Genomic DNA, 27,980 nt, shown 5'->3' with positions numbered 1-27,980 from the left:
AACAATATTATTTATGACACTTCTATGATCGGGTCCCTTTTGCACCACAGAGCTTCTGCCAGGCGCAGAAACTTTTGAAAATGATTAAAATAAAAAACTGGTAAGCAATTGATTTTTAGTTCCTATAGTTAGAGGAGGGAATAGAAAAATCCCAAAAATTTATTTATTACCAGGCGTTAATACAATGTTATAGTTGTACGGTATACCAGTACAAATGTAATACCGCCAATATTACAGAATTATATTCGGTTCTATACTGCCTTTAAAAAATCTAGTCGATACTACTATGATTACATCGATATTTTTCAGCGTTACAATATGTTTTCTCGTTTTTTTTAAATGTTTATTATGTTTATAAACTCAAGAAATATGTCCCTGGACACATGAGGACTTTGAATATGACCAATGTATGATCCTGTAACGACTTGGTATCGGATTGATACACAAATTTGTGGTATCATCTAAAACTAATGTAAAGTATCAAACAACAGAAGAATAAGTTATTATTATATTTTAACAGAAGTGTAGATAGAACATGTTAAAAGAGAAAGTAAGCAGATATTAACAGTAAATGAACAAGAATATTAATAATCCATTTTTACAGTTTGTCCCTCGTAATGTTGACAAAATAATAGAATGATAAATTACACAATATGTTACTGCATATGTCAGCAGCTAAATTAGGAGTCTTTGTTTGCTTACTTACTACGAAAAGATACATTTTGTTGTACGTTCACTATTTCATTGAAGGACACAATTGCAATAAGAAACATATGTTTAATGTACCCTAAGATTTTTTGTTAAAATAAAGACAATAATACAATTTTTTGTGGTCCCCTTTATTTAGAAAAGTATCAAAATACATTTTGGTACCGGGACAACACTAATCTGTACAGTAAGCGAGGCTCACTCTGCAGGCTCAACGCCTTGCTCAAAAAGGTTCATTATGTCTTCTTATTCATACACTCTTCCAATGTTCTTGTTATCAGATAATATGTTCGGTATAATTAGATGGAATCTTTACCTGACATGTTTCGACTCTCATCTGCAGTTTTCTTCCTGACTAATGGCTTAAAGCCTCCTGGCTTAGTAGAGTACATTTACCTGGTCTGACTCAGGAAAGCAAATATCCCTTGCATGACATTTTATTTTTATTGCATTTGGGAAGTTAAAACATTCTAACCTTTCAACCTATAGATCAAGGTTTTCAATTATTTATACTCCAATGTTTACAAGGTCCAACTGCTGATTTTTTGATGTATATGTTTTCAAGTCTATTTACCCCACCCACCTTTTTTTGGCTGTTGCATCGTTTTCACCCCATGACTTTCAATAATCATGACACATCTTTGCATCGTTTTCTTGTTTTTTTCCCCCCCTCCCATGTTTCTGCAGAATGCTGCTCTCTCTCACCTATTAACCCTCAAAGTCTGTGCCCATTTCTCCACACATTTCGACACCAAAGTGTTAAGGATATATACCATATCAACTTAGCGACTGATTTGTTTTCAATACATTGAAAAAAGGCACAAACCCATTGTAATGTCGCCCCACAGAGGATGCTTTTTGTGTACGGCTGCGCAGTTGCTTGTCCTGTGAGGCATATCGCGTGTGGATTGCATGCTTTGCATGGGGGATAGTTGGGCTTAGGGGGAGGGTTGACATTATAAAAAAAAAAAATACTTGGGACGTATGGATTAAGGGGAAGGAATGGGGTGGGAATGCATGGTTTGCTGCATGTCCGGGTGACCGCCGTCCTTCTGTCAGCAAACACACCCAAACCGACTGTGGTGTGTTTTGTTGTGTGTCCTTCTGTCTCATACTGTAATGAACCAACAAGACCTCAAAGGAATCAAACCAAATAAGCACAAACCAAAGCACGCTCCCTTTCCCTATAAGATGTCCGTCGCTTGGTTTTTGGCTTCTTGGTTTAGGTCTGTGTTGCATTTATTGTGAACCTCCAATCCCCTTCATTATGAGCTGTGGGTAACAGAATTCGCAGTCAATCTATTTATCGGTCTAAAGCAGGGGTCGGCAACCTAAAATGTTGAAAGAGCCATATTGGACCAATGATACAAAAACAGATCTGTCTGGAGCCGCTACAAAATAAAAGCCATATTACATACAGATAGTGTCATGAGGTATACATTGAATTAAGAGGACTTAAAGGAAACCAAATGAGCTCCAATATAGCTACAAATGAGGCACAGTGATGCAATATGTACATGTAGCTAGCCTAAATAGCATGTTAGCATCGATTAGCTTGCAGTCATGCAGTGACCAAATATGTCTGATTAGCATTCCACACAAGTCAATAACGTCAACAAAACTCACCTTTGTGCATTTACGCACAACGTTAAAAGCTTGGTGGACAAAATGATATGGAAAAAGGAGTGGGATAAAACATGTGCTCGAATGTCAGAGAACGTTAAACCAGGGGTCACAAACCTTTTTGAAACCAAGAGCTACTTCTTGGGTACTAATTAATGCGAAGGCTACCAGGGGCGGTATAGCTCAGGTGGTAGAGCGGCCGTGCCAGCAACTTGAGGGTTGCAGGTTCGATCCCCGCTTCCGCCATCCTAGTCATTGCTGTTGTGTCCTTGGGCAAGACACTTTACCCACCTGCTCCCAGTGCCACCCACACTGGTTTAAATGTAAAAATTAGATATTGGGTTTCACTATGTAAAGCGCTTTGAGTCACTAGAGAAAAAGTGCTATATAAATATAATTGTGAATAATTGTGAACCAGTTTGATACACACTTAAATAAATTGCCAGAAATATCCAATTTGCTCAGTTTACCTTTGATAAATAAATAAACATATATATATATATATATATATATATATATGAAAAATGGGTATTTCTGTCTGTCATTCCGTCGTACATTTTTTTTTCCTTTTACGGAAGGTTTTTTGTAGAGAATAAATGATGAAAAAAACACTTAATTGAACGGTTTAAAAGAGGAGAAAACAGGAAAAAAATCTAAATTAAATTTTGAAACATAGTTTATCTTCAATATCCACTCTTTAAAATTCAAAATTCAACCGAAAAAAAGAACAGAAAAACTAGCTAATTCGAATCTTTTTGAAAAAATTTAAAAAAGAATTTATGGAACATCATTAGTAATTTTTCCTGATTAAGATTAATTTTAGAATGTTGATGACATGTTTTAAATAGGTAAAATCCAATTTGCACATTGTTAGAATATATAATAAATTGGACCAAGCTATATATCTAACAAAGACAAATCATTATTTCTTCTAGATTTTCCAGAGCAAAAATTTTAAAAGAAATTCAAAAGACTTTGAAATAAGATTTAAATTTGATTCTAAAGATTTTCTTGTTTTGACGGAATATTTTTGGGGAATTTTAATCATAATACGTTTGAAGAAATATTTTACAAATATTCTTCGTCGAAAAAACAGAAGTTAAAATGAAGATTTAAATTAAATCTTTTTTATTATTCTTTATAATAATAATAAAAAAAATACTTGAACATTGATCTAAATTGTCAGAAGAGGAAGGAATTTAAAAGGTTAAAAGGTATATGTGTTTAAAAATCCTAAAATCATTTTTAAGGTTGTATTTTTTCTCTAAAATTGTCTTTCTGAAAGTTATAAGAAGCAAAGTGAAAAAATTAATGATTTAAACAAGTGAAAACCAAGTCTTTAAAATCTTTTCTTGGATTTTCAAATTCTATTTGAGTTTTTTCTCTCTTAGAATTAAAAATGTCGAGCAAAGCGAGACCACCTTGCTAGTAAATAAATCAAATTTAAAAAATAGAGGCAGCTCACTGGTAAGTGCTGTTATTTGAGCTATTTTTAGAACAGGCCAGCGGGCTACTCATCTGGTCCTCACGGGCTACCTGCTGCCCGCGGGCACAGCGTTGGTGAACCCTGATGTAAACAAACTACGATGAGTTCAAGGACCGCCAAAATTAGTAGGACAAAACGGCGCTCGCCAAATACTCGAATCAGTGAGGGATGTTTAAAACAAACAGTGTGCTTTACAACAATTAGGGAGGTTTGTGTCATGTTTGTCCTCCTACAGAAACTATATGACAACAAAAAATATATTTTTTATATTTTATTTCTCCTCATCTTTTTCCACTTTTAATACATTTTTGAAAAAGCTCCAGAGAGCCACTAGGGCTGCGCTAAAGAGCCGCATGCGGCTCTAGAGCCACGGGTTGCCAACCCCCAGTCTAAGGGTTGAATCAATAAGCTTGACAATTGTAAAAAAAAAAAAAAAAAAGCTTTTGGATCGCGACATCAAACTTTATTTGGAATTTGAGCTAATCGTACTCATGCTATGCACAGCTCCTTCACCCTCCCCCTTGTCACCTGGAGGTTCCAAAAACATGCCGTGCATTATTTGCTCCTCATTTTCATGGACTTTCTCCTGCAGAGACTCCTTCGTATGGACCTGCCCGTGGCTGATGACAACACCGTTCACTTCAACTCCACCCTCATGGCTTTGATACGCACGGCGCTCGACATCAAGATCGCTAAAATTTCAGAAGGTGCTCAATCATTCTTATTTGTATTGATCCATTTTCCAGCAAAAATATGTTAAAACAGCTTCACTGGCTTGTATTATGGAACGCCATGGCGAAGAGACATCTCGTACTTCAGCTGCGTGTACCAATGTTGCAGGTCATTGATATAGTCGGACTAGGAATGTGTTTATCAATCTGCAATTTTTTGTGAAAAAGTATGTGAATGCAATACCTTTTAATGCTGACACTTTATTTACACTATATTGACAAAAGTATTTGGCCACCTGCCTTGACTCACCTATGAACTTGAAGTGCCATCCCATTCCTAACCCATACGGTTCAATATGATGTTGGTCCACCTTTTGCAGCTATTACAGCTTAAACAGTTCTGGGAAGGCTGTCCACAAGGTTGCGCAGTGTGTTTATAGGAATTTTCCACCATTCTTCCAAAAGCGCATTAGTGAGGTCACATGCTGATGTTGATTGAGAAGGCCTGGCTCTCAGACGTCGTTCTAATTCATCCCAAAGGTGTTCGATCGGATTCAGGTCAGGACTCTGTGCAGGCCAGTCAAGTTCATCCACACCAGACTTTGTCATCCATCTCTTTATGGACCTTGCTTTATGCACTGGTGCCCAGTCATGTTGGAAGAGGAAGGGGCCCGCTCCAAACTGTTCCCACAAGGTTGAGAGCATGGAATTGTCCAAAATGTTTTGGTATCCTGGAGCATTCAAAGGTCCTTTCACTGGAACTAAGGGGCCAAGCCTAACTCCTGAAAAACAACCCCACACTATAATTCCTCCTCCACCATATTTCACACACGGCACAATGCAGTCTGAAATGTACCGTTCTCCTGGCAACTTCCAAACTCAGACTCGTCCATCAGATTGCCAGATGGAAAAGTGTGATTCTTCACTCCAGAGAAGGCGTTTCCACTGCTTTTAAGTCCAGTGGCGACGTACTTTACACCACTGCATCCCACGCTTTGCATTGGACTTGCTGCTCGGCCATGGAAACCCACTCCATGAAGCTCTCTGCGTTCTGTACGTGGGCTAATTGGAAGGTCACATGAAGTTTGGAGCTCTGTGGCAACTGACTGTGCAGAAAGTCGGCGACCTCTCTCTGTCAGTTTACGTGGCCTACCACTTGGTGGGTGAGTTGCTGTTGTTCCCAAACTCTTCCATTTTCTTATAATAAAGCCGACGGTTGACTTTGGAATACTTAGGAGCGAGGAAATTTCACGACTGGATTTGTTGCACAGGTGGCATCCTATGACAGTTCCATGCTGAAAATCACTGAGCTTCTATGACGTGAAAACGACGGAGGGGCGGGTAGGGGACCGGTATTTTTTAGAAGCGGTATAGTACCGAATATGATTCATTAGTCTAATACCTGTATGCCGTACAACCCTACCGTGAACACACCAACATGTATCAGGCAATGGCGTTAAAAGTCATGCTTGATCGTCTCATGGCTGCTGTCCAGGCTATTCGCCGTCTCTTTGTTAGCTTCATAATCCGACTTCATTGAGCTTTGCTTTCAGGAAATGAGAAAAATACCACCAAATCCTTTTTTTTCCCCCCTGAAGCAATCAAGACCACAATTGTGGCTGTTAACGATGCCGCATGTTTCCTACGTATTTTTTTAACTTGTTCGAGGAAATAAAACAAAACTTAAGCACAGTGTTTCTGGCCATGTAAGTAAGCGAGTCCAGCAAGATCCACAATGCAATTTGTTTCCACTTTCTAGCCCTATCTACAGCAAAACTTTTTTTCAAAAAGGTGTTCTAAGATTTACCCCAAAAAACTACAGTCAGGTTGTATTTTCTGAGCAATATACTGTATGTGTACTTCTTGGTGCATTTTCCAAATGAGTGAATAATGCTTGTGAAGAAAAGAAATGCAATAAAAATTGATTTTGAGTTTGAGATGCTGTCTGGCTAGGAACCATTGAGTACTTCTTAATTGTTGACGTTTTAGATTTAGTGCGAACAAATTCAATATTCCACATCACTACTATATACAGTGGGGCAAAAAAGTATTTAGTCAACCACCGATTGTGCAAGTTCTCCCACTTAAAATGATGACAGAAGTCTGTAATTTTCATCATAGATACACTTCAACTGTGAGAGACAGAATGTGAAAACAAATCCAGGAATTCACATTGTAGGAATTTTAAAAAATTTATTTGTAAATTATGGTGGAAAATAAGTATTTGGTCGACCATTCAAAGCTTTCATTGATGCAAGGAGATTTTGGCTCAAAATCTCACGATACATGGCCCCATTCATTCTTTCCTTAACACAGATCAGTCGTCCTGTCCCCTTAGCAGAAAAACAGCCCCAAAGCATGATGTTTCCACCCCCATGCTTCACAGTAGGTATGGTGTTCTTGGGATGCAACTCAGTATTCTTCTTCCTCCAAACACGACGAGTTGAGTTTACACCAAAATGGATACATGGATAATACAGCAGAGGATTGGGAGAATGTCAAGTGGTCAGATGAAACCAAAATAGAACTTTTTTGTATAAACTCAAATCGTCGTGTTTGGAGGAAGAAGAATACTGAGTTGCATCCCAAGAACACCATACCTACTGTGAAGCTTTGGGGTGGAAACATCATGCTTTGGGGCTGTTTTTCTGCTAAGGGGACAGGACGATTGATCAGTGTTAAGGAAAGAATGAATGGGGCCATGTATCGTGAGATTTTGAGCCAAAACCTCCTTCCATCAATGAGAGCTTTGAATGGTTGACCAAATACTTATTTTCTACCATAATTTACAAATAAATTCTTTAAAATTCCTACAATGTGAATTCCTGGATTTTTTTTCACATTCTGTCTCTCACAGTTGAAGTGTAACTATGATGAAAATTACAGACCTCTGTCATCATTTTAAGTGGGAGAACTTGCACAATCGGTGGCTGACTAAATACTTTTTTGCCCCACTGTAATCTGTACGTGTGCATTAACTGTAGGTCTTATCTATTCCTTCTGTGTGAATGTATGTGTGTGTCAGGTGGCATCGACAAGCACCAGATGGACGCAGAGCTAAGGAAAGAGATGATGGCGATCTGGCCCAATCTCTCCCAGAAGCATCTGGACTTGCTGGTTACGCCCCATAAGTGTAAGTTACGGAGTACGGGGGGAGGGCCAGCGCGGCATCGTAGCCTGGCTGCAGGCGCAGCACCACGCCACCCGCTGCTCCGACGTTGTTCTCTCTTCCACGCCACCTGAGGATCGCTTCTTCCAGCCAGTCTCTCTTCACTGCTGCACCCTCTGATACAACTGGCACATGTGATGCCACGTAACCGTGCTAGAGTCCTAACACCTCAGCCTATCATCAGAGGGTGCCTTCCTGTTAGGGGTGTCCCGATCTAATATCGATATCGCATATCTGTCCGATATCAGCAAAAAAATAGGATGATATCGGCTTGCGTGTGATAAAATCTGGACATCCAGTTAACATCTAAATGTTCTCCAAACAGTTTGATCATTTCTTGTACACTGCAAATTATTTGTCACTTGCCAAGATTGAACATTTTATTTGTAGAAACCTTCCTAATTTTTAGAGCTATTTACTTATTTTTAGCCATTGATTAATTGTAATTTTAGCATGAATAATTAAATTTTTCTATTGTGGTTTTCACATTTTTAAACCTTTACCTTTTTGTAAAATGACTTCACTGAAATGCACTGCAAAATAGAGCTAAAATAAAAAAATAAAGAAAATCTAGATTTTAGGAAAGAAAATACTAAAAACTTGTGAAATTAACTAGTTGCATGGACAAATAATTTTACTTGATAAAGACTTTTTTTCTGAAAACAAGCAATATTCAACTTCCATCCATTTCTACCGCTTGTCCCGTTCGGGGTCGCGGGGGTTGCTAGAGCCTATCTCAGCTGCACATGGGCGGAAGGTGATTACACCCAGGACAAGTCGCCATCTCATCGCAGCAATATTCAACATGCAATTCTTAAATTAAGCATCCTCGATGTGTTGCAGATTTTTTAAAATAATTTTCTATGTGGGGAAAACAAACATTTTTTTTTTTAAGTGAAGTGAATTATATATATATATAGCGCTTTTCTAGAGAGACACAAAGCGCTTTACATAGTGAAACCCATTATCTACATCTTTGAGCTACATTTAAACCAGCGTGGGTGGCATTGGGAGCATAATTAGAATAATTCGATTTTTTATTTTGGTTTAAAAATGTTAAGACTTGGGACGTCCCGATCCGATATTGATATCGGATATCCGTCCGATATCAGCAAAAAAAATAGGATATCAGCTTGCAGGTTAAATTTCAGATAACATCTCCTGCAAAGCTGGAAAGCCAGTTAACATCTAAATGTCGTCTAAGTAGTTTGTTTATTTCTTGTACACTGCAAATTATTTGCCACTTGCCAAGATTTAACATATATATATATATATATATATATATATATATATATATATATATATATATATATACTGTATATTTATGCATACTTATTTTAAATCATTGACTAATTTTTAATTACGTTTTTCTATTTTGGTTTAAAAATGTTAAACCAGAATAGAAAAATCTAATTATTCATGCTAAAAATGTTAAAATTGAGAAAAAAAACAACTGTTTAAATAGGACGGCGGGGCTCGGTTGGTAGAGCGACCGTGCCAGCAACTTGAGGGTTCCAGGTTCGATCCTCGCTTCTGCCGTCCTAGTCACTGCCATTGTGTCCTTGGGCAAGACACTTTACCCACCTGCTCCCAGTACCACCCACACTGGTTTAAATGTAGCTTAAAGATGTAGAGAATTGGTTTCTCTATGTTAAGTACTTTAAGTCTCTGGAGAAAAGCGGTATATAAATATAATTAACTTCACTTAAATAGGAAATGTTGTTTTTTCCCAAATAGAATATAGTTTTTAAAGATTATGCAACACATCGAGTATAGTTAATTTAAGAATTGCAAGTTAAATATTGCTTGATTTCCAAATAAAAGTCCTGCTAATTTTAGGATGCCTTATCAAGTAAAATTACCTGTCCATGTAAGTAGTTAATTTCACTAGTTTCTAGTATTTTCTTTCCTAAACTCTAGTCTTTTTTACTTTAGCTGTATTTTGCAGTGCATTTCAATGAAGTCATTTACAAAAGGTAAACATGTTAGACTAGGTTTAGAGAAACTCGCAGCTACACAACAGATAAGCACAATAGCACACAAGCGAGAGATTCGTAGATGTGTCCTTAATTGAACAATATTGCCGTCTAAAACATCACGTGATAACATAACCAAGTATCAAATCATTAAAGGCCTACTGAAACCCACTACTACCGACCACGCAGTCTGATAGTTTATAAATCAATGATGAAATCTTAACATTGCGACACATGGCAATACGGCCTTTTTAGGTTACTAAATTGCAATTTTAAATTTCCCGCTAAGTGTCCTGTTGAAAACGTTGCAGTATGATGACGCGTGCGTTTGACGTCTTGGGTTGTAGCGGACATTATTTTCCAGCCCGATCCAAGCTATAAGTAGTCTGCTTTAATCGCATAATTACACGGTATTCTGGACATCTGTGTTGCTGAATCTTTTGCAATTTGTTCAATTAATAATGGAGAGTCAAAGTAGAAAGATGGAGGTGGGAAGCTTTTAGCCTTGTAGCCACAAAAACACAGCCGGTGTTTCCTTGTTTAAAATTCCCGGAGGTGAAGCTTGGAACATGTCGAGCGAACATGTCAACCGGCATGTTTCGGTGAGAAAATTGTGGTAATAAGTCTGCTCTTACTGTAGTTATGAGCTTGCGTCCTCCTGCAGCTGCGAACTATTACCTCCTCCCACCGGAGACACTGGCGGTCACCACACCTTTGGCCACACCCCTCCGACTTTCAGGTACCATATAATCTCACTAAAACACTAGTAACACAATAAGCAGATAAGGGATTTTCCAGAATTATCCTAATAAATGTGTATAACATCTGAATCGCTCTCGTTGTCCCTCGCCTTTTTTTTTTTTTTAACTTTTTTTTGTCTAGTCTTTCACTCTCAATATCCTCATCCACGAATGTTTCATCCTCGGTCAAATTAATGGGGAAATCGTCCCTTTCTCGGTCCGAATCGCTCTAGCTGCTGGTGGCTATGATTGTAAACAATGTGAGGATGTGAGGAGCCCTAAAACCCGTGACGTCACACGCACATCGTCTGCTACTTTCGGTAAAGGCAAGGCTTTCTTATTAGCGACCAAAAGTTGAGAACTTTATCGTCGATGTTCTCTACTAAATCCTTTCAGCAAAATTATGGCAATATCGTGAAATGATCAAGTATGACACATAGAATGGACCTGTTTAAATAAGAAAATCACATTTCAGTAGGCCTTTAAAGCCCCATATTCTTTACATGTACAAAGTCTCCAAGGCTGAAGCGTAAAAGAAAGTATCTCGTAACAAACGTGTCTGCATCATTCAACACATTGCGACTCATGACCTTGATTTGATCAATTATTGTGACCACTAGATGTCGCCAGGAACAACACAAAAACCCTCCACTTCAATAGTGTCATAAGGTTAGGGTTTTGGTTCAAGGTTCAAAGTTTTATTCGTCACTTGCAGAATACACCACATTGAAATGCTTTTTTCCACGCTCTTCAGACATTGCGTACAGTGGGATCCAAACACTAGTTGCAAAATATAATACACTAAATACAAAAAAAATAAAAACATTTAATAGCTCTGATGTACATTAATTACAAGACAATGAGTTGCACAATAATTTACAGTAGTTATGGTAGAAGTATCAGTACAAGTAAAAGTACAGTAGTCAAATACAATACCAGTGCAATATCAAATAGTGTAACAGTATATACAGTATAGGAAGCAACAAATATTAAGGTGTCTACAGTTCTTTGGCAGTTGAGTAGTGACAGTAGTATGAACAGAGTTAATGGGACAGTATGAGTTCTTTATACTCTTGCATACCTATACCATTGCTGATATCGTACCGGATTGATATCAGTATTATCCATTACTCAAGGCTCCAATATCAGTATCAGAAGTGAGAAAGTTGTATCGGGACACCCCTACTTTCTATAGATCAAATCTCTATAGATGTCTTTTCACTACAGGGACAGTTTTCCATAGAAAATAGTACTATTTTCTGTTTATTCAATGCATGGTATTGACTGTTTCAAGATATAGTTTCAGCTCAAGGCGCTCTGTCCTAAATTCTACAGTACATAAACTTGCACTACACTACACGATAGTAAAAATGCTAAAAATCTATATACATATATATACATATATATCTGCCTGTGAAAAGACTATGTGCTCAATGTCCATGTATGAATGTGTGAAATGTAAAAGTGTTGCTTTGTTTGTCGGTGTGCACGCCTCACCCCTCTCTACCATTCCTGGCGCTCAGGGTCCATACCAAAGGGTCTAATCTTGCAGGGTAACTTGTCATTCTCTCAGCAGCGACAGACCTGACAGTGGGCAAAATCTACGCTGCCATGATGATCATGGAGTACTACAGACAGAGCAAGGTCAAGCGTTCTCAGGCCCTTCGGGACGAGCAGGTAATGCATGTCCGGCTGAGGTCAGAAAACATTTTTTTTGCCTTTGGTGATTTACAGATTTCTATAAAAAAAAAAACAATAATGATAATAATTGCATTTTAAAAACTATATATGGAGGGATGTATTTTGGAGAAAAAAAATGCAATATCCTGTTATGTTTTGTGTGTGTGTAAAAAAAAATAGGTTGCACTCACAAATATACATATATATGTTGCTGAGTGTATATTTTGACTGTATTTCATTTAAGGGCAGTATTGGGGCTTTGGACCACAGGGTCAGGAGTTCAAGCCCCCCACGTGGTGCTAGTTGCTGAAAAGAAGCCATTCACCCATGAGCACTGCAGCCTAAACTGCTATTCAACCCACCCTCATTATGCAAATTAGGAGATTGAATATATTTATTTGATATATAACATTTTTATTATTGAAGTGATGGGCATGCACTTCCTTGCCATTAGCAGAAATACCAATGCTGCCATCTGCTGGTCAAACTGACTCCTTTTCTTGGGAACTAGTTCATCGAGTTCAGGGGTCGGCAACCCAAATTGTTACAAAAGCCATATTGGACCAGAAATTAAAAAATCTATCTGGAGCCGCAATAAATTTAAAGCCTTATAATGAAGGCAGCACATAATGTAAGTGTCTGTATTAGGTATACTAGCCTACTATCAAAGGCTGACGAAAAACTTCATTGACAGAAATGTTATATTTTAATTTGTATTCTACACATTTTTGCAACATAAGAAATCATTTGTAAATTGGAGGCTTCTCATAAGTTGAGATAACTCCTAGAAATTATTGTCTTGGAATGACCAAAGGTATATATGTGTGTGTCCAAGTGTCTTCTTCTAATGGATTTAATACAATCTTTGTAAGCTGAGTAACATTTTCTGTGGTCTGGAACAACATGGCACACAAATAGCTATCAGAAATGCAGCCAATGTTTCATTCAGATAATGTGTCATGAGACATGCAAATAGAAATTAAATACGGAGAGGACATGAGTAAAGGAATTTAAAAGAGCTCAAATATACCTACAAACAAGGCAAAATGATGCAATATGTACATACAGCTACCCTGAATAGCATGTTAGCATCGATTAGCTTGCAGTCGTGGATTGACCAACGGTAAGCACTCCAGTAAGTAAATAGAATCAACAAAGCTCACCTTTGTGCATTCACGCACAGCATAAAATGTTTGGTGGACAAAATGAGACGAAGGAATGGCGTAAAACACGTCTTTCTATGGCAGCGTCGGAGAAATTTGTACATGTAAACAAACTGCGATGAGTTCAAGGATCGTTGAAATTATTAGGACAAAACGGTGCTTGCCAAATACTCTCATCAGTGAAGCATGTATAACATAACATTTCTAACAATTAGGATCGTTTGTGTCATGTTGTCCTTCTACTCAAACCATATTCAAACTAAAATTATATATATTTTTTTTCATCTTTTTCCATTTTCACACATCTCTGAAAATGGTCCAAGGAGCCAATAGGGCGGCGCTAAAGAGCCGCATCGCCTTTAGAGCCGCGGATTGCGGACCTTCGATTTAGTTCTTCATATCTGTCTAATGTGTATCACAAATATAATGGTAATCTGTAGACATTGGTGTGCCTTTCATTACACATTTCGTATGGGGTGTCCCAATAAAAATATGTCAGCTCTAATACGATACCAATAATGGAGACCTGATCATTGGCGTATACCGATATTAGTCCGGTACGATATCAGCACGGAGCAAAGTAGATACTTTTGTAGTACAGAACGTTAGAAAAGGTTTATTCAAGTGAAATTATTTCGAGAATAATAACAGGTACCTTGTGACACATTTATGCTATTTAAGTGGAGTGATATTTTGTTTTTGGTTCCACTTAGTGGTCACAGTAATGTATTAAAATAAGCTACCGACGTATTAAGTCGAATGGTAAGGACACATTTTTTTTACGGGATACTCTCTAATATGCTTCTGCCTTGCAGACTTTGTATGTGTAAATAATATGCAACTGTAAATATTTAAATACTTGTTTATATTGACAAATGTGGAGTTTTAAACTGCAATATTGTTCAATTAAGGATACTTTTTATGTACGTTTAGCTTGCGTGTTATTGTGTGTTTAGCTGTTGTGTAGCTGCTTGCTCCTAGTAGCCTATAGCCTAGCATGTTTAATAAGAATCAGAATTACTTTAATAATCCCTGAGGGGAAATTAAGATTTTCAACACAATCCCATTCAAGATCAGACAAACATTACAGGGAGACAGAACACGACCGCTGACGGGTCTGCCAACTTCCGGCGCCCCTTACAAAAAAGATGATAAACAGGTAAACGCTGAAAAATATTCAGTCTAAGCCTGGGCCCTTGGAAGAAGAAGAAAAAACCTCATAGCCATAACACACATAAACGTGTTTAAGAGGGAAAAATCAAAGAACACACAGGACATAAAAAGAGCAGAGCTGATGCAACCAGCCACTTCTACACACAGCCACAAAAGTAAAACAACAAAAACAAAAACATACAGCCATCTTCTGCTGGGGTGGGGGGAGCATTGCCAGAGACAGGAGCAGACCCAACAAAGCAATTAATTTAATTAACTTCCCCTCCCCTCAAGGATTATTAAAGTATTTCTGATTCTGATGTTTACTAAAGTGAAATGAATTATCTATATATAGCGCTTTTTTCCCTCGAAACTCAAACGCTTTACATAGTGAAACCCATTATTGGGAATAGTCAATCATCAATCAAGCAAAGTGTACTTCTATAGCCCTTAATCGCAAATGTCTCAAAGCGCTGCACAAGCCACAATGACATCCTCAGCTTAGATCCCACATCAGGGCAAGAAAAAAACTCAACCCAATGGGACTACAGTGAAACCCTGACCGCAAACTGAACGGTGCAATGGATGCCGAGTAGATACGGTTAATAATGTGAGTGTCCAGTCCATAGGGGGGGCCCAGGTGTCTTTCCCAAGGACACGACGACAGTGGCTATGATGGCGGAAGCGGGAATTTAACATGGAACCCTCGACTTGCTAGCACGGTCGATCTACCAACTGAGCTATGTTTACCTTTTCTAGGTTATTTTGGTGAAATAGAAGGAAAAAACAACTTGCAACCAGCTTTGAATAAGTAAACACGCTGTATTGGAGTTGATATTGTTGATTTTAGATGCAAGGCTGTATCATCAGATAGTTGTCTTTTTTCTTCATTTTTGCTGATAACAGACCGATCGAGACACCTCAAAAAATGTAGCACCATTTTTTTTAAATAATAAGCTTGAAATATCGTATAGGCCAGGGGTGTCAAACTCATTTTAGCTCAGGGGCCGCATGGAGTAAAATCTGTACACACGCAGGCCGGACTATTAAAATCATGGCATTAAAGCTAAACAATAAAGACAACTTCAGATTGTTTTCTTTGTCTTACTTTGGCCAAAAATAGAACAAACACATTCTAAAAATATTACAATAAAAATATAGCAAAAATACCGGCAGCGGTAAAGTTTAGATCCAAGAAGGAAAGAAGAACGTGAATGAATGTTTATAAGTGAATACATATGCGTAAAAATTTTTTTTTTTTTGTTTTTTTTAATGAATTAAATAAGTTTTTCTAAAACATATTATAGAATGTGAGATATAACAGGATAATGTATACATTTCTCATTTGTTTTCGAAACGTTTGCAAAAAAGTTGGACCCCAAAAATGTATTGTGGGACCCCATTTTTATGACTTGATGACATTTTGAAAATTCCTAGCGCCAACACTGATGGAGTATTGGTGCGTGCAAAACAGCAGCAGGCGGCAGTGGCCTACGGGCCGGTTCTAATACTAATCAAATATAATCCCGGGGGACATAATCTATCATTTGTGGGCTGGATCTGGCCCGCGGGCCTTGACTTTGACACCCCTGGTATAGGCACAATGTGTATTCTTTCCCCACCTCCTCCTTCCTTCACCTTAATACTCCTTACTTGACAATTTATTTTGCATTGAGCCATTGCATTTATGTGAGTACTGTGCAATGCTGTCACATCTTAACGACCCTTTTATTTACTAAGTAAGGTTTCCCATCAATTTGCATTATTCACCTGACCAAAACATCCTGGACGCTTTGCGGGAACAGTCTTGGGTATGCTCCTTTTCTGTTCCTGCATGACAAAGCAAGGTCCATAAAGGCATGCTCAGAGAAGTCTGGTGTGGAATAATCCCGTCAAACACTTTTGAGAAGAACTTGATCAGATTGATTATAAATATTCCCACGGCTTCTCTTGGTATTATAAACTTGTAGCCAGTGTTTTTCAACCACTGTGCGCGGCACACTGGTGTGCAGTGAGATACATTATGGTGTGCCGAGGGAGATTATCTAATTTCACCTATTTGGGTTTAAAATATTTTTTGCAAACCAGTAATTATAGTCTACTAATGATGTCTTGTTGTTGTTGAGTGTCGGTGCTGTCTGGAGTTCGGCAGAGTAACCCTGTAATACTCTTCCATATCAGTAGGTGGCAGCCGGTAGCTAATTGCTTTGTAGATGTAGGAAACAGAGGGAGGCTGCGTGCAGGTAAAAAGGTGTCTAATGCTTAAACCAAAAATAAACAAATGGTGAGTGCCCCTAAGAAAAGGCATTGAAGCTTAGGGAAGGCTATGCAGAACGGAACTCTAACTGAACAGGCTACAAAGTCAACAAAAACAGAATGCTGGACGACAGCAAAGACTTACTGTGGGGAAAAGACGGCGTCCACAATGTACATCCGAACATGACATGACAATCAAAAATGATTGCTAAAACAAAGTGGGAAATATCTCTCAAAGGAAGACATCAAACAACTTCAGGAAAATACCAACAAAAAAGAAAAAGCCACCAAAATTGGAGCCCAACACAAGAACTAAAACACTACACACAGGACAACAGCGAAAAAACTAAAAAATATGTCATGGCGTGATGTGACAGGTGGTGACAGTACACCTACTTTGAGACAAGAGCTATATTGATGCATGTTTGGTTATGGATTAAAGTCATATCCAACAATTGCGACAACGACATTTTACTGTCAACTGAGTTTCGTTTTTTAATGATTTCTGCTGGTAGTGTGCCTTCGGATTTTTTCAACGCAAAAAATGCGCATTGGCTCCAAAAAGGTTGAAAAACACTGGTTGTAGCAACCCTCACCTCTTTGGTAAACCCACTTCTGTCCCTGCTTTGCTCCTTTTTTCCGTGCCCTTTTCCCCCTGTCAGTCTGCCTGATAGTTGGCGATGGCCATGTTGTATATCTTACACAGAATCGAACGCCATTACTATTTCAGCGCGTGGACCCTTCCCCCACCCAGGACGGGGGCCCGACCCTCAACAACGCCCTCCCTCCACCTGAGACCACAGAGACGGTGAACAGCCTGTGAGTGGGGATTCTGGTGAAGGAAGTCGGGTATACTGTGGGTGTGTGACGGCGTGTGTTTGTGTGGTAGCCCGGTGGAAGGGGGGCTGCCGGAGAGCCGCTCATGGGTCACAGCCCGTGCTCAGGAGATGTCTCAGAAGGTCGGGAGCTGGAGCCCTGAAGATGGCCTGGGAAGCATGACCACGTCACAGGTAGAAAAGCTCGTGGACGCACGGAAACACAGGCTGGGTCACACACACATACAGTAAACATATACAGTTCATCTATGACATTTACTGGGTTGTCATTTGTCCTGCCATCATTTTCAAATGAGTTCCCAAAGAACGGTTCTGTACCCAAGTGGGAATGGATGCATTTGTCCTAAATTGTGCTGCTGCCAATCTCACTCATCATATACTCGCCATCATGTGATCACCTCAGAAAGAGAAACTGCATTGGTTTATGGCTACTTTTTTAATATAAAATACCGTTTATGTTCCCAGTAATATTCCTCCACCTTTCCATAATTTCCTAACCAAACAAATATGTTTTTTTCCCAATTTATTGGAAGCACTTGATTAAATGTTTACAATTTTGTCTAAATTCTTCAGTGTAGGTTTGTCCATTTGTTTTCTTTAAATCACGTTTGCCACATTTAATGATGAGAGGAGGTCATAAAAAAAAAACATCAAACACGTAGTTTATAAATGACAAAATGTAAAAATATATTAGGAAAATACAATATCTCACAAAAGTGAGTACACACCTCACCATCCTGCGACCATTTTGTATTGGAGTATATCTTCTAAAGCAGGGTCTCCCAAACTATTTGACCCGGGGACCGCATTGGGTTACAAACATTTGGCTGGGATAGGGCTTTTTATTTATATGTGTGTGTGTGTGTATATATATATGTATATGTATATATATATATATATATATATATATATATATATGTATATATGTATATATATATATATATATATATATGTATATATATATATGTATATATATATATGTATATATATATATATATATATATATATATATATATATATATATATATATATGTATATATATATATATGTATGTATATATATATGTATGTATATATATATATATGTATGTATATGTATATATATATGTATATATATATATATACTGTGTATATATAAGTGTGTGTATATATATGTAAAAATATGTATATATATGTGTACTTATGTACAGTATTTATATGTGTGGATATATATATACATATTTATATGTATGTGTATATATATATATGTGTGTGTATACAATATATATGTATATATACATATATGTGTGTGTCTGTGTGTGTGTATATATATATATATATTGTGTGTGTATATATACATATATATGGGTGTATATATATATATATATAATATACATATATATATATATGTATATATATATATATATATATATATATATATATATATATATATATATATATATATGTATATATATATATTAGGTCAGGAAGAAGACACAGAGGCTATTTCATTCCCACAAGCCTGTTTTGCAGGTTTCTCTGCTCTTCAGGGGATTGTATATATATATATATATATATATATATATATATATATATATATATATATATATATATATATATATATATATATTTATATATAAAGTAGTAATACAATGAGAAGCAACAATTGAAAAATAGAACAAAGCGATATATTGTAAAAAAAAAACAAAATTGATAATAACTAATAACATATATTTGTCTTTAGATACATGTTTACATTTGTTTGGCCTTTTTTAAGAAAATACATGCGTCGTAGCAACTATTTTTCTCTCTGTGATTGGTTTAATCCATGCTTGTTGCCTTGACTTTTTTTTTTTTTTTTTTTACATAGTCTTTTTTCACTATGTACACCTGCATAATATAAAGAGATCTATGTGCAAATAGACATATTTTTAGTTGTGACTGACAGGAATCAATGTAGCAATGTGTTCATTATTGTGGTTGTGATTTGTCAGTGTGATGCAATTCATTTCTACAGCATCGCAAACTACAATCACAATTGTAATCATTAAATACTTCTGATCGTCGGATCATCACTCTGATACAAGATAGGATCTTTTTCAATTGTGCAAGTGTACCTACTGAAGTGTCCGCTGTGTGTAGCTCCAGACTCTAGAAGGAAAACATGGAAAAAAGGAAAAAGTCCATCATTATGTTCATCAAATCCTCTCATTGATTACATTCCTGTGTAAGACCCTTGGTTCTCTGCCTCCGTGGACAACACCCCGCCCCCCGCAACCCCTCAACATTGCCTGCACCTCCCCGAGTCCCTTCTACCCGTCGCCATGGCAGCCAGTCACAACATCTCCTGCTCTCCTGCTCTGTTTGCAGACGGTAGAGATGAGAGAGATGGGGCAGGATGGTTACTCGGATACTGAGCACTTTCCACCAATGGAAGGCCACGGCAGGGCCGCTTCCATGCCCCGCCTACCAGGCGACAACCAAGTGAGCAGCATTCTCACCTCTCCAACCTCTCCTTTTCCTCTCCTCATAATGTCCCCGCATCACGTCCTCTTTGTCATACCCATCTTTGCTAAGCCATTTATTGCTGTGGTGACAACTTTCAACTCCATATATCGAAATGTGTCGAAAACAATTCAACCAGACTAGAAGTTGCAATATTTTTAACTTAATCGTTGATATACTGTACAGTCGTACCTCAGTTTACGAGCTTAATTTGTTCTAAATTGATTGATATCAATTTGTGCTTGGCCCCCCAAAACAGCACAATTTTAACATGTAACATGCCTTTTCAAAAGAGAACCATTTTTTAGATATTAAATAAAAACAATACAAAAAAATGTGCTAATAACAATTACAGTTGTTTTATGAAGAATTATTAACATACAGGGAGTGGATTTCTACGCTATCGCCTTCTAGCTGCTTCGCTGTCAAAGACACCATCCGCAGCTTTTCCATATTCTCATGGATGAATTTCAGTAGTTTAACTAGTATTTTAACATTCTTTTTTTGGCTACTAATTTTGCTTTGGTACGGCGCAGACCAGCTGTGATACGCTCCCAATTGCTTCGCCGAGTTGGCGAGAAACTTGGTCATGTTTTTAATTGATGGATTGATTGAAACTTTTATTAGTAGATTGCAAAGGGAGATCACACTTGATAATTTCGCGATATTACCATATTTTTGCTGAAAGGATTCAGTAGAGAACATCCACGATAAAGTTCGCAACTTTTGGTGTTAAGAGAAATGCCCTGCCTCTACCGGAAGTCGCAGACGACAAAGTCACACGTGTGGGGGCTCACATATTCACATTGTTTTTAATGGGAGCCTCCAACAAAAAGTGCTATTCGGATCGAGAAAACGACAATTTCCCCATTAATTTGAGCAAGGATGAAAGATTCGTGTTTGAGGATATTGATAGCGACGGACTAGAAAAAAAAAAAAAAGAAAAGAAATTTAAAAAAAAAACGCGATTGCATTGGGACGGATTCCGATGTTTTTAGAGACATTTGCTAGGATAATTCTGGGAAATCCCTTAACTTTCTATTGTGTTGCTAGTGTTTTAGTGAGTTAAATAGTACCTGATAGTCGGAGGTGTACGTCCACGGGTGTCTTGACCCCAATGTCTCAGGGGAGTCGACGGCAGCTTTATGGACGGATCAAGCTCAGCTTTTCTCCGGTAAGAAACGACTTTTTACCACAATTTTCTCACCGAAACTTGCTGGTTGACATTACGTCGTGATTCATTTTTGCTTGACCGCGGAGGTGGGGAAAGTTTCACCTCCAGGAATTTTAAACAAGGAATCACCGTGTGGCTAAAGGCTAAAGCTTTCCAACTCCATCTTTCTAATGTGACTTCTCCAATATTAATTGAACAAATTGCAAAAGATTCAGCAACACAGATCTCCAAAATATTGTGTAATCATGCCGTTAAAGCAGACGACTTTTAGCTGTGTGTGTGCGCGATGCTCATACTTCCTTAAAACCTGTGACGTCTTGCGTACACGTCATCATTACACGACGTTTTCAAGATGAAACTCCCGGGAAATTTAAAATTGTAATTATGTAAACTAAAAAGGCCGTATTGGCATGTGTTGCAATGTTAATATTTCATCATCGATATATAAACTATCAGACTGCGTGGTGAGTAGTAGTGGGTTTCAGTAGGCCTTTAAATTGAGGTACCATTGTATGTTAACGTACAACTCCCAATGACCACAGCAAGGCAAAGTCAGACCTTTTTACATTTGTCCTCTCTGTGTCCTCTCTACTCCCCATATCTTCGCTTCATTGTCCCTGTTTTCATCCAACACACTGTTGGTCAGTGTCTTGGCACCAAACATATCAGTTTGCACACTTTTTTTTTTTTTTTTACAAACACACAATTTCTCTTCACGATGTTGCTTTGATGGCTACTAAACTTTGTTTTTTCCCCCTTCTGACTGAAGGTTAATCGTACCTCCGAGCTTGGAGGACCATGTTTTATTTCTTTTTTTACAACCTAGTGCGTGTGTATGTGTGTGGGTATGATCTTAATGTCCTTTCCTGGAGCTCACCCCTGCTTCTGTCAGTGTCCTCTGGTGTGTTTGTGCCTATTGAGGATTTTCATTGCTTTCGTGACCATGGTGTCGTCAGTTGTTCTGTACTGTTTTGATGCCTTTCACCCGCCAATGTGTGTGGTAAGTGTTTCTCCTCCACCTGCTTCGGTGCATCATCAGGACCCGTCTCGTAATATTTCAATCTCTTTGAGCTGCCAAACGCTCTACATACCTATTATCATTTGTTGTGACTCAATCCATCTTTATTACTGGTCTCCCCATGCCTCCTAGACCTCCCCTGGTCCTGGTTCTGCTTCATTCGTGGCTATGTGTTAGTGTGTTTTTGTGTGTGTTTTCTCTGTGCTCATACAGAAGCGGAGGAAAGCGAAGCAGCGTGGCAGTCAGCTCAGTGTATGTACCCTGTCTTCCCTGTCTTGTCCTAGTCGCCCCTCTACATCCCCTCTGTGTCACGCCGACTCGGTCTGAAGACACCAAAAAGTACAGTTCGGTTTGGAAGGGATTTTTTTTCTAGTTTTTCCATTAAATCAACCCTTAACTCAGGGAGGATGAACTCCAAAAAAACTGGATGTCCTCCATTGTTACTGTGCTCCTCTTCTTTGCTGAAATATATTCGGTGTGACTTGAACTGAACTGTACCGCTTGGTGGACTTATATGTCCTTACCGTTTTGCAACACATAACTCGTATATCATAAGAGCTGTCTTGTCAGGGTCCCTCCTCAAAGAATATCCCCAAAAACATGACTTTGGTATCTCACGTCAAAGGTCGGTTTGCCCAGTTTTTTTCAACCACTATGCCGCAGGACACTAGTGTACCGTGAAATATTGTTTGGTGTGCCGTGGGAAATTATGCAATTTCACTTAATTGGTTGGAAAAAATATTTTTTGCAAACCAATAATTGTAATTCGCAAACAATTTCTGTGCTGTCTGGAGATCCACAGAGTAACCATGTGTTTCTCTTCCGTACCAGTAGGTGGCAGCAGGTACTGGTAACTCATTGCTTTGTACAAACCCCGTTTCCACATGAGTTTGGAAATTGTGTTAGATGTAAATATAAAAGGAATAAAATGATTTGGAAAATCATTTTCAACCCATATTCAGTTGAATATGCTACAAAGACAACATATTTGATGTTCAAAGTTCAAAAGCCAGCATCTGTGATGTTATGGGGGTGCATTAGTGCCCAAGGCATGGGTAACTTACACATCTGTGAAGGCACCATTAATGCTGAAAAGTACATACAGGTTTTGGAACAACATATGCTGCCATCTAAGCGCCGTCTTTTTCATGGACGCCCCTGATTTTTTCAGCAAGACAATGCCAAGCCACATTCAGCATGTGTTACAACTGCGTGGCTTTGTAAAAAAAAGAGTGCGGGTACTTTCTTGGCCCACCTGTAGTCCAGACCTGTCTCCCATGGAAAAATTTTGGCGCATTATGAAGCGTAAAATACGACAGCGGAGACCCCGGACTGTTGAACGACTAAATCTTTACATAAAACAAGAATGGGAAAGAATTCCACTTTCAAAGCTTCAACAATTAGTTTCCTCAGTTCCTAAACGTTTATTGAGTGTTGTTAAAAGAAAAGGTGATGTAACACAGTGGTGAACATGCCCTTTCCCAACTACTTTGGCACATGTTGGAGGCATGAAATTTTAAGTTAAGTATTTGCAAAAAAAAATAAAGTTTATGAGTTTGAACATCAAATATCTTGTCTTTGTAGTGCATTCAATTGAATATGGGTTGAAAAGGATTTGCAAATCATTGTATTCCGTTTGTATTTACATCCAACACAATTTCCCAACTCATATGGAAACGGGGTTTGTAAGCCTACTTTGAGACAAGAGACTTAATGATGTTATGATTGGAAGTCATATCGAACAATTGCGTCAGGTATTTGATGAGAACGACTTTATATTGTCAATATAGGCTATTGAGTTTTGTTTTTAACATTTTCTGCTGGTGGTGTCTGTCATGTATCGGTTACTCGGGCCACGGCACCATAGACATCTTATAAGTAGACAAAGCTTTGGCTGCTGTGACGCGAGAAATTCGGCCGCAATCTTGAAGTGGTGATGAGGAGCCGGCGAGCAGTCTAAACTGACAGTTGACAGGTAGAAAACAAAAATGTTTTCCTTCTGAAATGAGCAGACTGTTGAAATTAGGAATCGGTGGATTACTTTTCAAAAGTAAGATTGAACATTAGCGTACTGTTGTTTGTATTTTGTGAAAACAATATTACAATGGAGCAAAGATCTTCAATAGTACTGAAATCGTAGCCGCGAGCAAACAAAAGTATGACCATAATAGAATTGCTTGTCAATTAAATAAATTACATTTAAAAATGTCATACTTGAATGATATAAAGTTGAAATAAATTATGAAGATAAAGATTGTAAAAGCCCATCCATCCATCCATTTTCTACCGCTTGTCCCTTTTGGGGTCGCGGGGGGGTTGCTGGAGCCTATTTCAGCTGCAATCGGGCGGAAGGCGGCGTACACCCTGGACAAGTCGCCACCTCCTCACAGGGCCAACACAGATAGACAGACAACATTCACACTCACATTCACACACTAGGGCCAATTTAGTGTTGCCAATCAATCTATCCCCAGGTGCATGTCTTTGGAGGTGGGAGGAAGCCGGAGTACCCGAGGGAACCCACGCAGTCACGGGGAGAACATGCAAACTCCACACAGAAAGATCCCGAGCCCGGGATTGTAAAAGCCAACAGAGGTAAAAGTTAGGATAACTGTCCAGATTGTGTAGGGGGGGAATATATGTTAGCTAATTAAACAATCAGATGGACAGTGGCTATACAGTATTATATAAGTCTAAATTTAATCTAACTTTCCAAACCAATTTTGTGTAGCCAATCTTTGTGAAATATATGGGACAACATGTGTGATGAACAGGAAAAGGCTCTGCCCATATTAAACAATCAGTGTAAACATTATAATTTAAGGGAAGAATGTAATACAAATTGTCAAGACAGAATAAACTATAAGTCTATAGGTCCCTAAGATATATAGATATCTAATGTATTCATACATTGTTTATGTAGGATATACGCATGTATATATAACCTAATCATATTGTTTCTTCAACTTAAAAATAGCTGACGATTTTTTTCCCCCTTCTCTGGGATTATATTCCAAGTTTTGATCTCGAACGTCTGGTCACTTATAGCATATAAGAATGTTCTACTACTGTTAAGCAAACTATGAATAATAAAACACGCCAAAACATGCGTCCTTGTCACAGCTACACGTATGACAAAAAAAACAGGAAAATCAGTGGTATTCACTGAGGTAAGGTTAATTAAATGCGCTGACAGTTCATTGCTCCTGCCAAATTAATTGTACTGAGTGGAGTGGATCCCCACTCCAAGATGGCGGCTCAGCGGCAGTAGGCAGTAGCGGTCGATGCTGCGTCTACTTATAAGATGTCTATGCACAGGACAATACCGGAACCATTGTAAGGGGAACTTTAGGAAATAAAAGCCGGAAAAAGACTGTTTCTTATTAAGCTTAGATTGCTAATAAGTGAACTAATAAGTGCCAATTTTGGCACACAACAATGGGGACGGGGATGGGATAGTGTCCCCCTGGATTTTTTCAATGAAAAACATGTGCCTTGGCTCAAAAAAGGTTGACAAACACTGGGTTAGCCAGTTTCATACACTTTCATAACAACATTATTATTGACCTACGTAAAGCAACTACATTATTGTGTGAATGCTCCAAAGCCTCCACACATATGGTTTTCTACACCAAAATTCTTATTATTCAACTTATTATTATTTTTCTCCTCCAGATTGTGGCTCGCTCTACCTTCCACATTTTTCACCCAATTCAAACCGTTTCAACTTCAAACTGTTCAGCCTATTCGGGAATCGCGGGCTTTCCCTTGACAAATTCCAAAAATTCCCAGAATTCCAGGTTTTCCGGGACATTTTGAATTGGCCTTTTTTCAAACTTCCACCATTTCCACTTTTTTCAACCCATTCAAACGATTCCACCTTCAACATATTCCACCATTCTGGAAATTCAAACTACCTTTTTTCCAAGTTCAAAAAAATGTCAGGATTTTCCAGAATTCTTGCTTTTCCAAAGCCCTGTTTCCGCCCTTTTTTCTGGCAACTACTCCTTCCACATTTTTCAACGCACTTCAACCGTTCCACCGTCCAAACATTCCTCTTAATCAGGACAAAAAATTAAGTTGTGTTTTTGAACTGGCAAAATTTCCGGTTTTACCGAAACTCCAGGAATTCCGTAATACCATTTTTTTAATTCAACATGTTACTACTTCAACTTTTCTTGACCGATTTGAAAAATTCCAACACCAACAATTACAACTCATTCAGACAATTCAAGTTTTTTTTTTTTTTAGCATTTTCAAAAAAATTCAAACTTTTCGCAAAATTTCCTATTTTTGGGAAATTCCCGTTGAAATCAATGGGACAGTCTTTAAAGTTCCACAACTCCCACATTCTTCATCTGATTCAAACAGTTCTACGTTACACATTTTTCACCCAATTCACACCGTTTCAACTTCAAACAGTTCGGCCTATTCGGGAATCACGGGCTTTCCCTTGACAAATTCCCAGATTTCCCAGAATTCAAGGTTTTCCCGGACATTTTTCCCATTCAAAATGAATTGACCATTTTTTCAAACTTCCACCATTTCCACATTTTTCAACCGATTCAAGCTAGTACCTTCAACATGTTCCACCATTCTGGAAATTAAAACTACTCATTTTCTAAGTTCCAAAAATTCCAGGGTTTTCCTGAATTCCTGGTTTTCAAAAAGCCCTATCACCACGATTTTTTCTGGCGCTTACTTCTTCCACATTTCTAACCCACTTCAACTGTTCCGCAGTCAAAACATTCCTCTTAATCCATCTATTTTCTACCGCTTATTCCCTTCGGGGTCGTGGAACTGGAAAAATTCCTGGTTTTCCAGAGATTCCAGGAATTCCGTATAGCCGTTTCTCAATTCAACATGTTACTACTTCAACATTTCTCGACCGATTTGGTAAAACTTCAACACCAACCATTTCAGCTCATTTAGACCATTCAAGTGTTTTACCATTTTCCAAAAAAATCCCGCTTTTCCCGAAATCCCAAAATGTCTGTGAAATTCCCATTAAAATGAATGGGGCGTTCTTCAAAGTCCCGCAATTCCCACATGTTTCGTCTGATTAAAAGTGTTCCAACTTCAAAATATTCAGCCTGTTCAGGAATTGTGTGCTCTACTTCAACAATTCTAAATAAATTCACACGCAATTACTTCAGGAATTGCCTCATTTAGTTCAACTTATTATTCTTCTTCTCCACATTTTTCACCCAATTCAAACCGTTTCAACTTCAAACGGTTCAGCCTATTCAGGAACTTCAGCATTGGAGCATTCACACGCAATTCCTTCAATAATTGCCTCATCTGGTTTTGGATGAAGTTGCTCGTAGTTCCTTTATCGTACTTGTCTGTGTTGACATTTTAGATGGTCAGAAATAAAAAATATTAGACATCAGCAACATCATTTTATAATTTTTTAACTTCTAGAGCACTTAAGAACTTATTAAATCAAAATAAGTTGATGCGTTTTGGTGTTTTGCTGTGTTGTTTTTTATAATGATGTTCGTTTCTTTACATAGCATATATGTTATCAATATATTTCTTACATGAAACAGAACTTTTTAAGTATGCATTGTTTTGACTAATGAGCTAAAATAAGTGCAGCCTCTCTCAAATGAGCGCACCTTCGGCGTAAAAAAAAAAGGTGTTTCAATGTACAAAACCCATGAAGTTGGCACGTTGTGTAATTCGTGAATAAAGACAGAATACGATGATTTGCAAATCCTTTTCAACTTATATTAAATTAAATAGACTGCAAGGACAAGATATTTAATGTTGGAACTGAGAAACCTTGTTGTTGTTTTTTGCAAATAAGCATTAGCTTAGGATTTAATGCAACAAAGTTGGC

The 27,980-nt window shown here is 38.0% G+C and overlaps 1 protein-coding gene across 8 annotated transcripts in view; it reads left to right on the top strand.

Annotated features, from left to right (window-relative positions):
- Positions 1 to 27,980, top strand: part of cacna1aa (calcium channel, voltage-dependent, P/Q type, alpha 1A subunit, a) — a 262,583-nt gene that overhangs the window by 211,301 nt on the left and 23,302 nt on the right. For 4 of the 8 annotated variants that reach the window (XM_061885465.1, XM_061885464.1, XM_061885463.1 and 1 more), the window contains 7 exons: positions 4,410 to 4,524; positions 7,514 to 7,621; positions 11,947 to 12,050; positions 17,331 to 17,443; positions 17,514 to 17,634; positions 19,809 to 19,922; positions 22,349 to 22,387. In XM_061885465.1, coding sequence (XP_061741449.1) covers positions 4,410 to 4,524; positions 7,514 to 7,621; positions 11,947 to 12,050; positions 17,331 to 17,443; positions 17,514 to 17,634; positions 19,809 to 19,922; positions 22,349 to 22,387 — 714 coding nt within the window. The remainder of the gene's footprint in view (positions 1 to 4,409; positions 4,525 to 7,513; positions 7,622 to 11,946; positions 12,051 to 17,330; positions 17,444 to 17,513; positions 17,635 to 19,808; positions 19,923 to 22,348; positions 22,388 to 27,980) is intronic. The other 4 variants (XM_061885469.1, XM_061885468.1, XM_061885466.1 and 1 more) reach the window with 3 other exon arrangements.

The sequence above is a fragment of the Nerophis ophidion genome, linkage group LG23 (assembly GCF_033978795.1).
Source record: "Nerophis ophidion isolate RoL-2023_Sa linkage group LG23, RoL_Noph_v1.0, whole genome shotgun sequence".
NCBI classification, from domain to species: Eukaryota; Metazoa; Chordata; class Actinopteri; order Syngnathiformes; family Syngnathidae; genus Nerophis; species Nerophis ophidion.
This window is presented reverse-complemented; position numbering and strand designations above follow the sequence as displayed.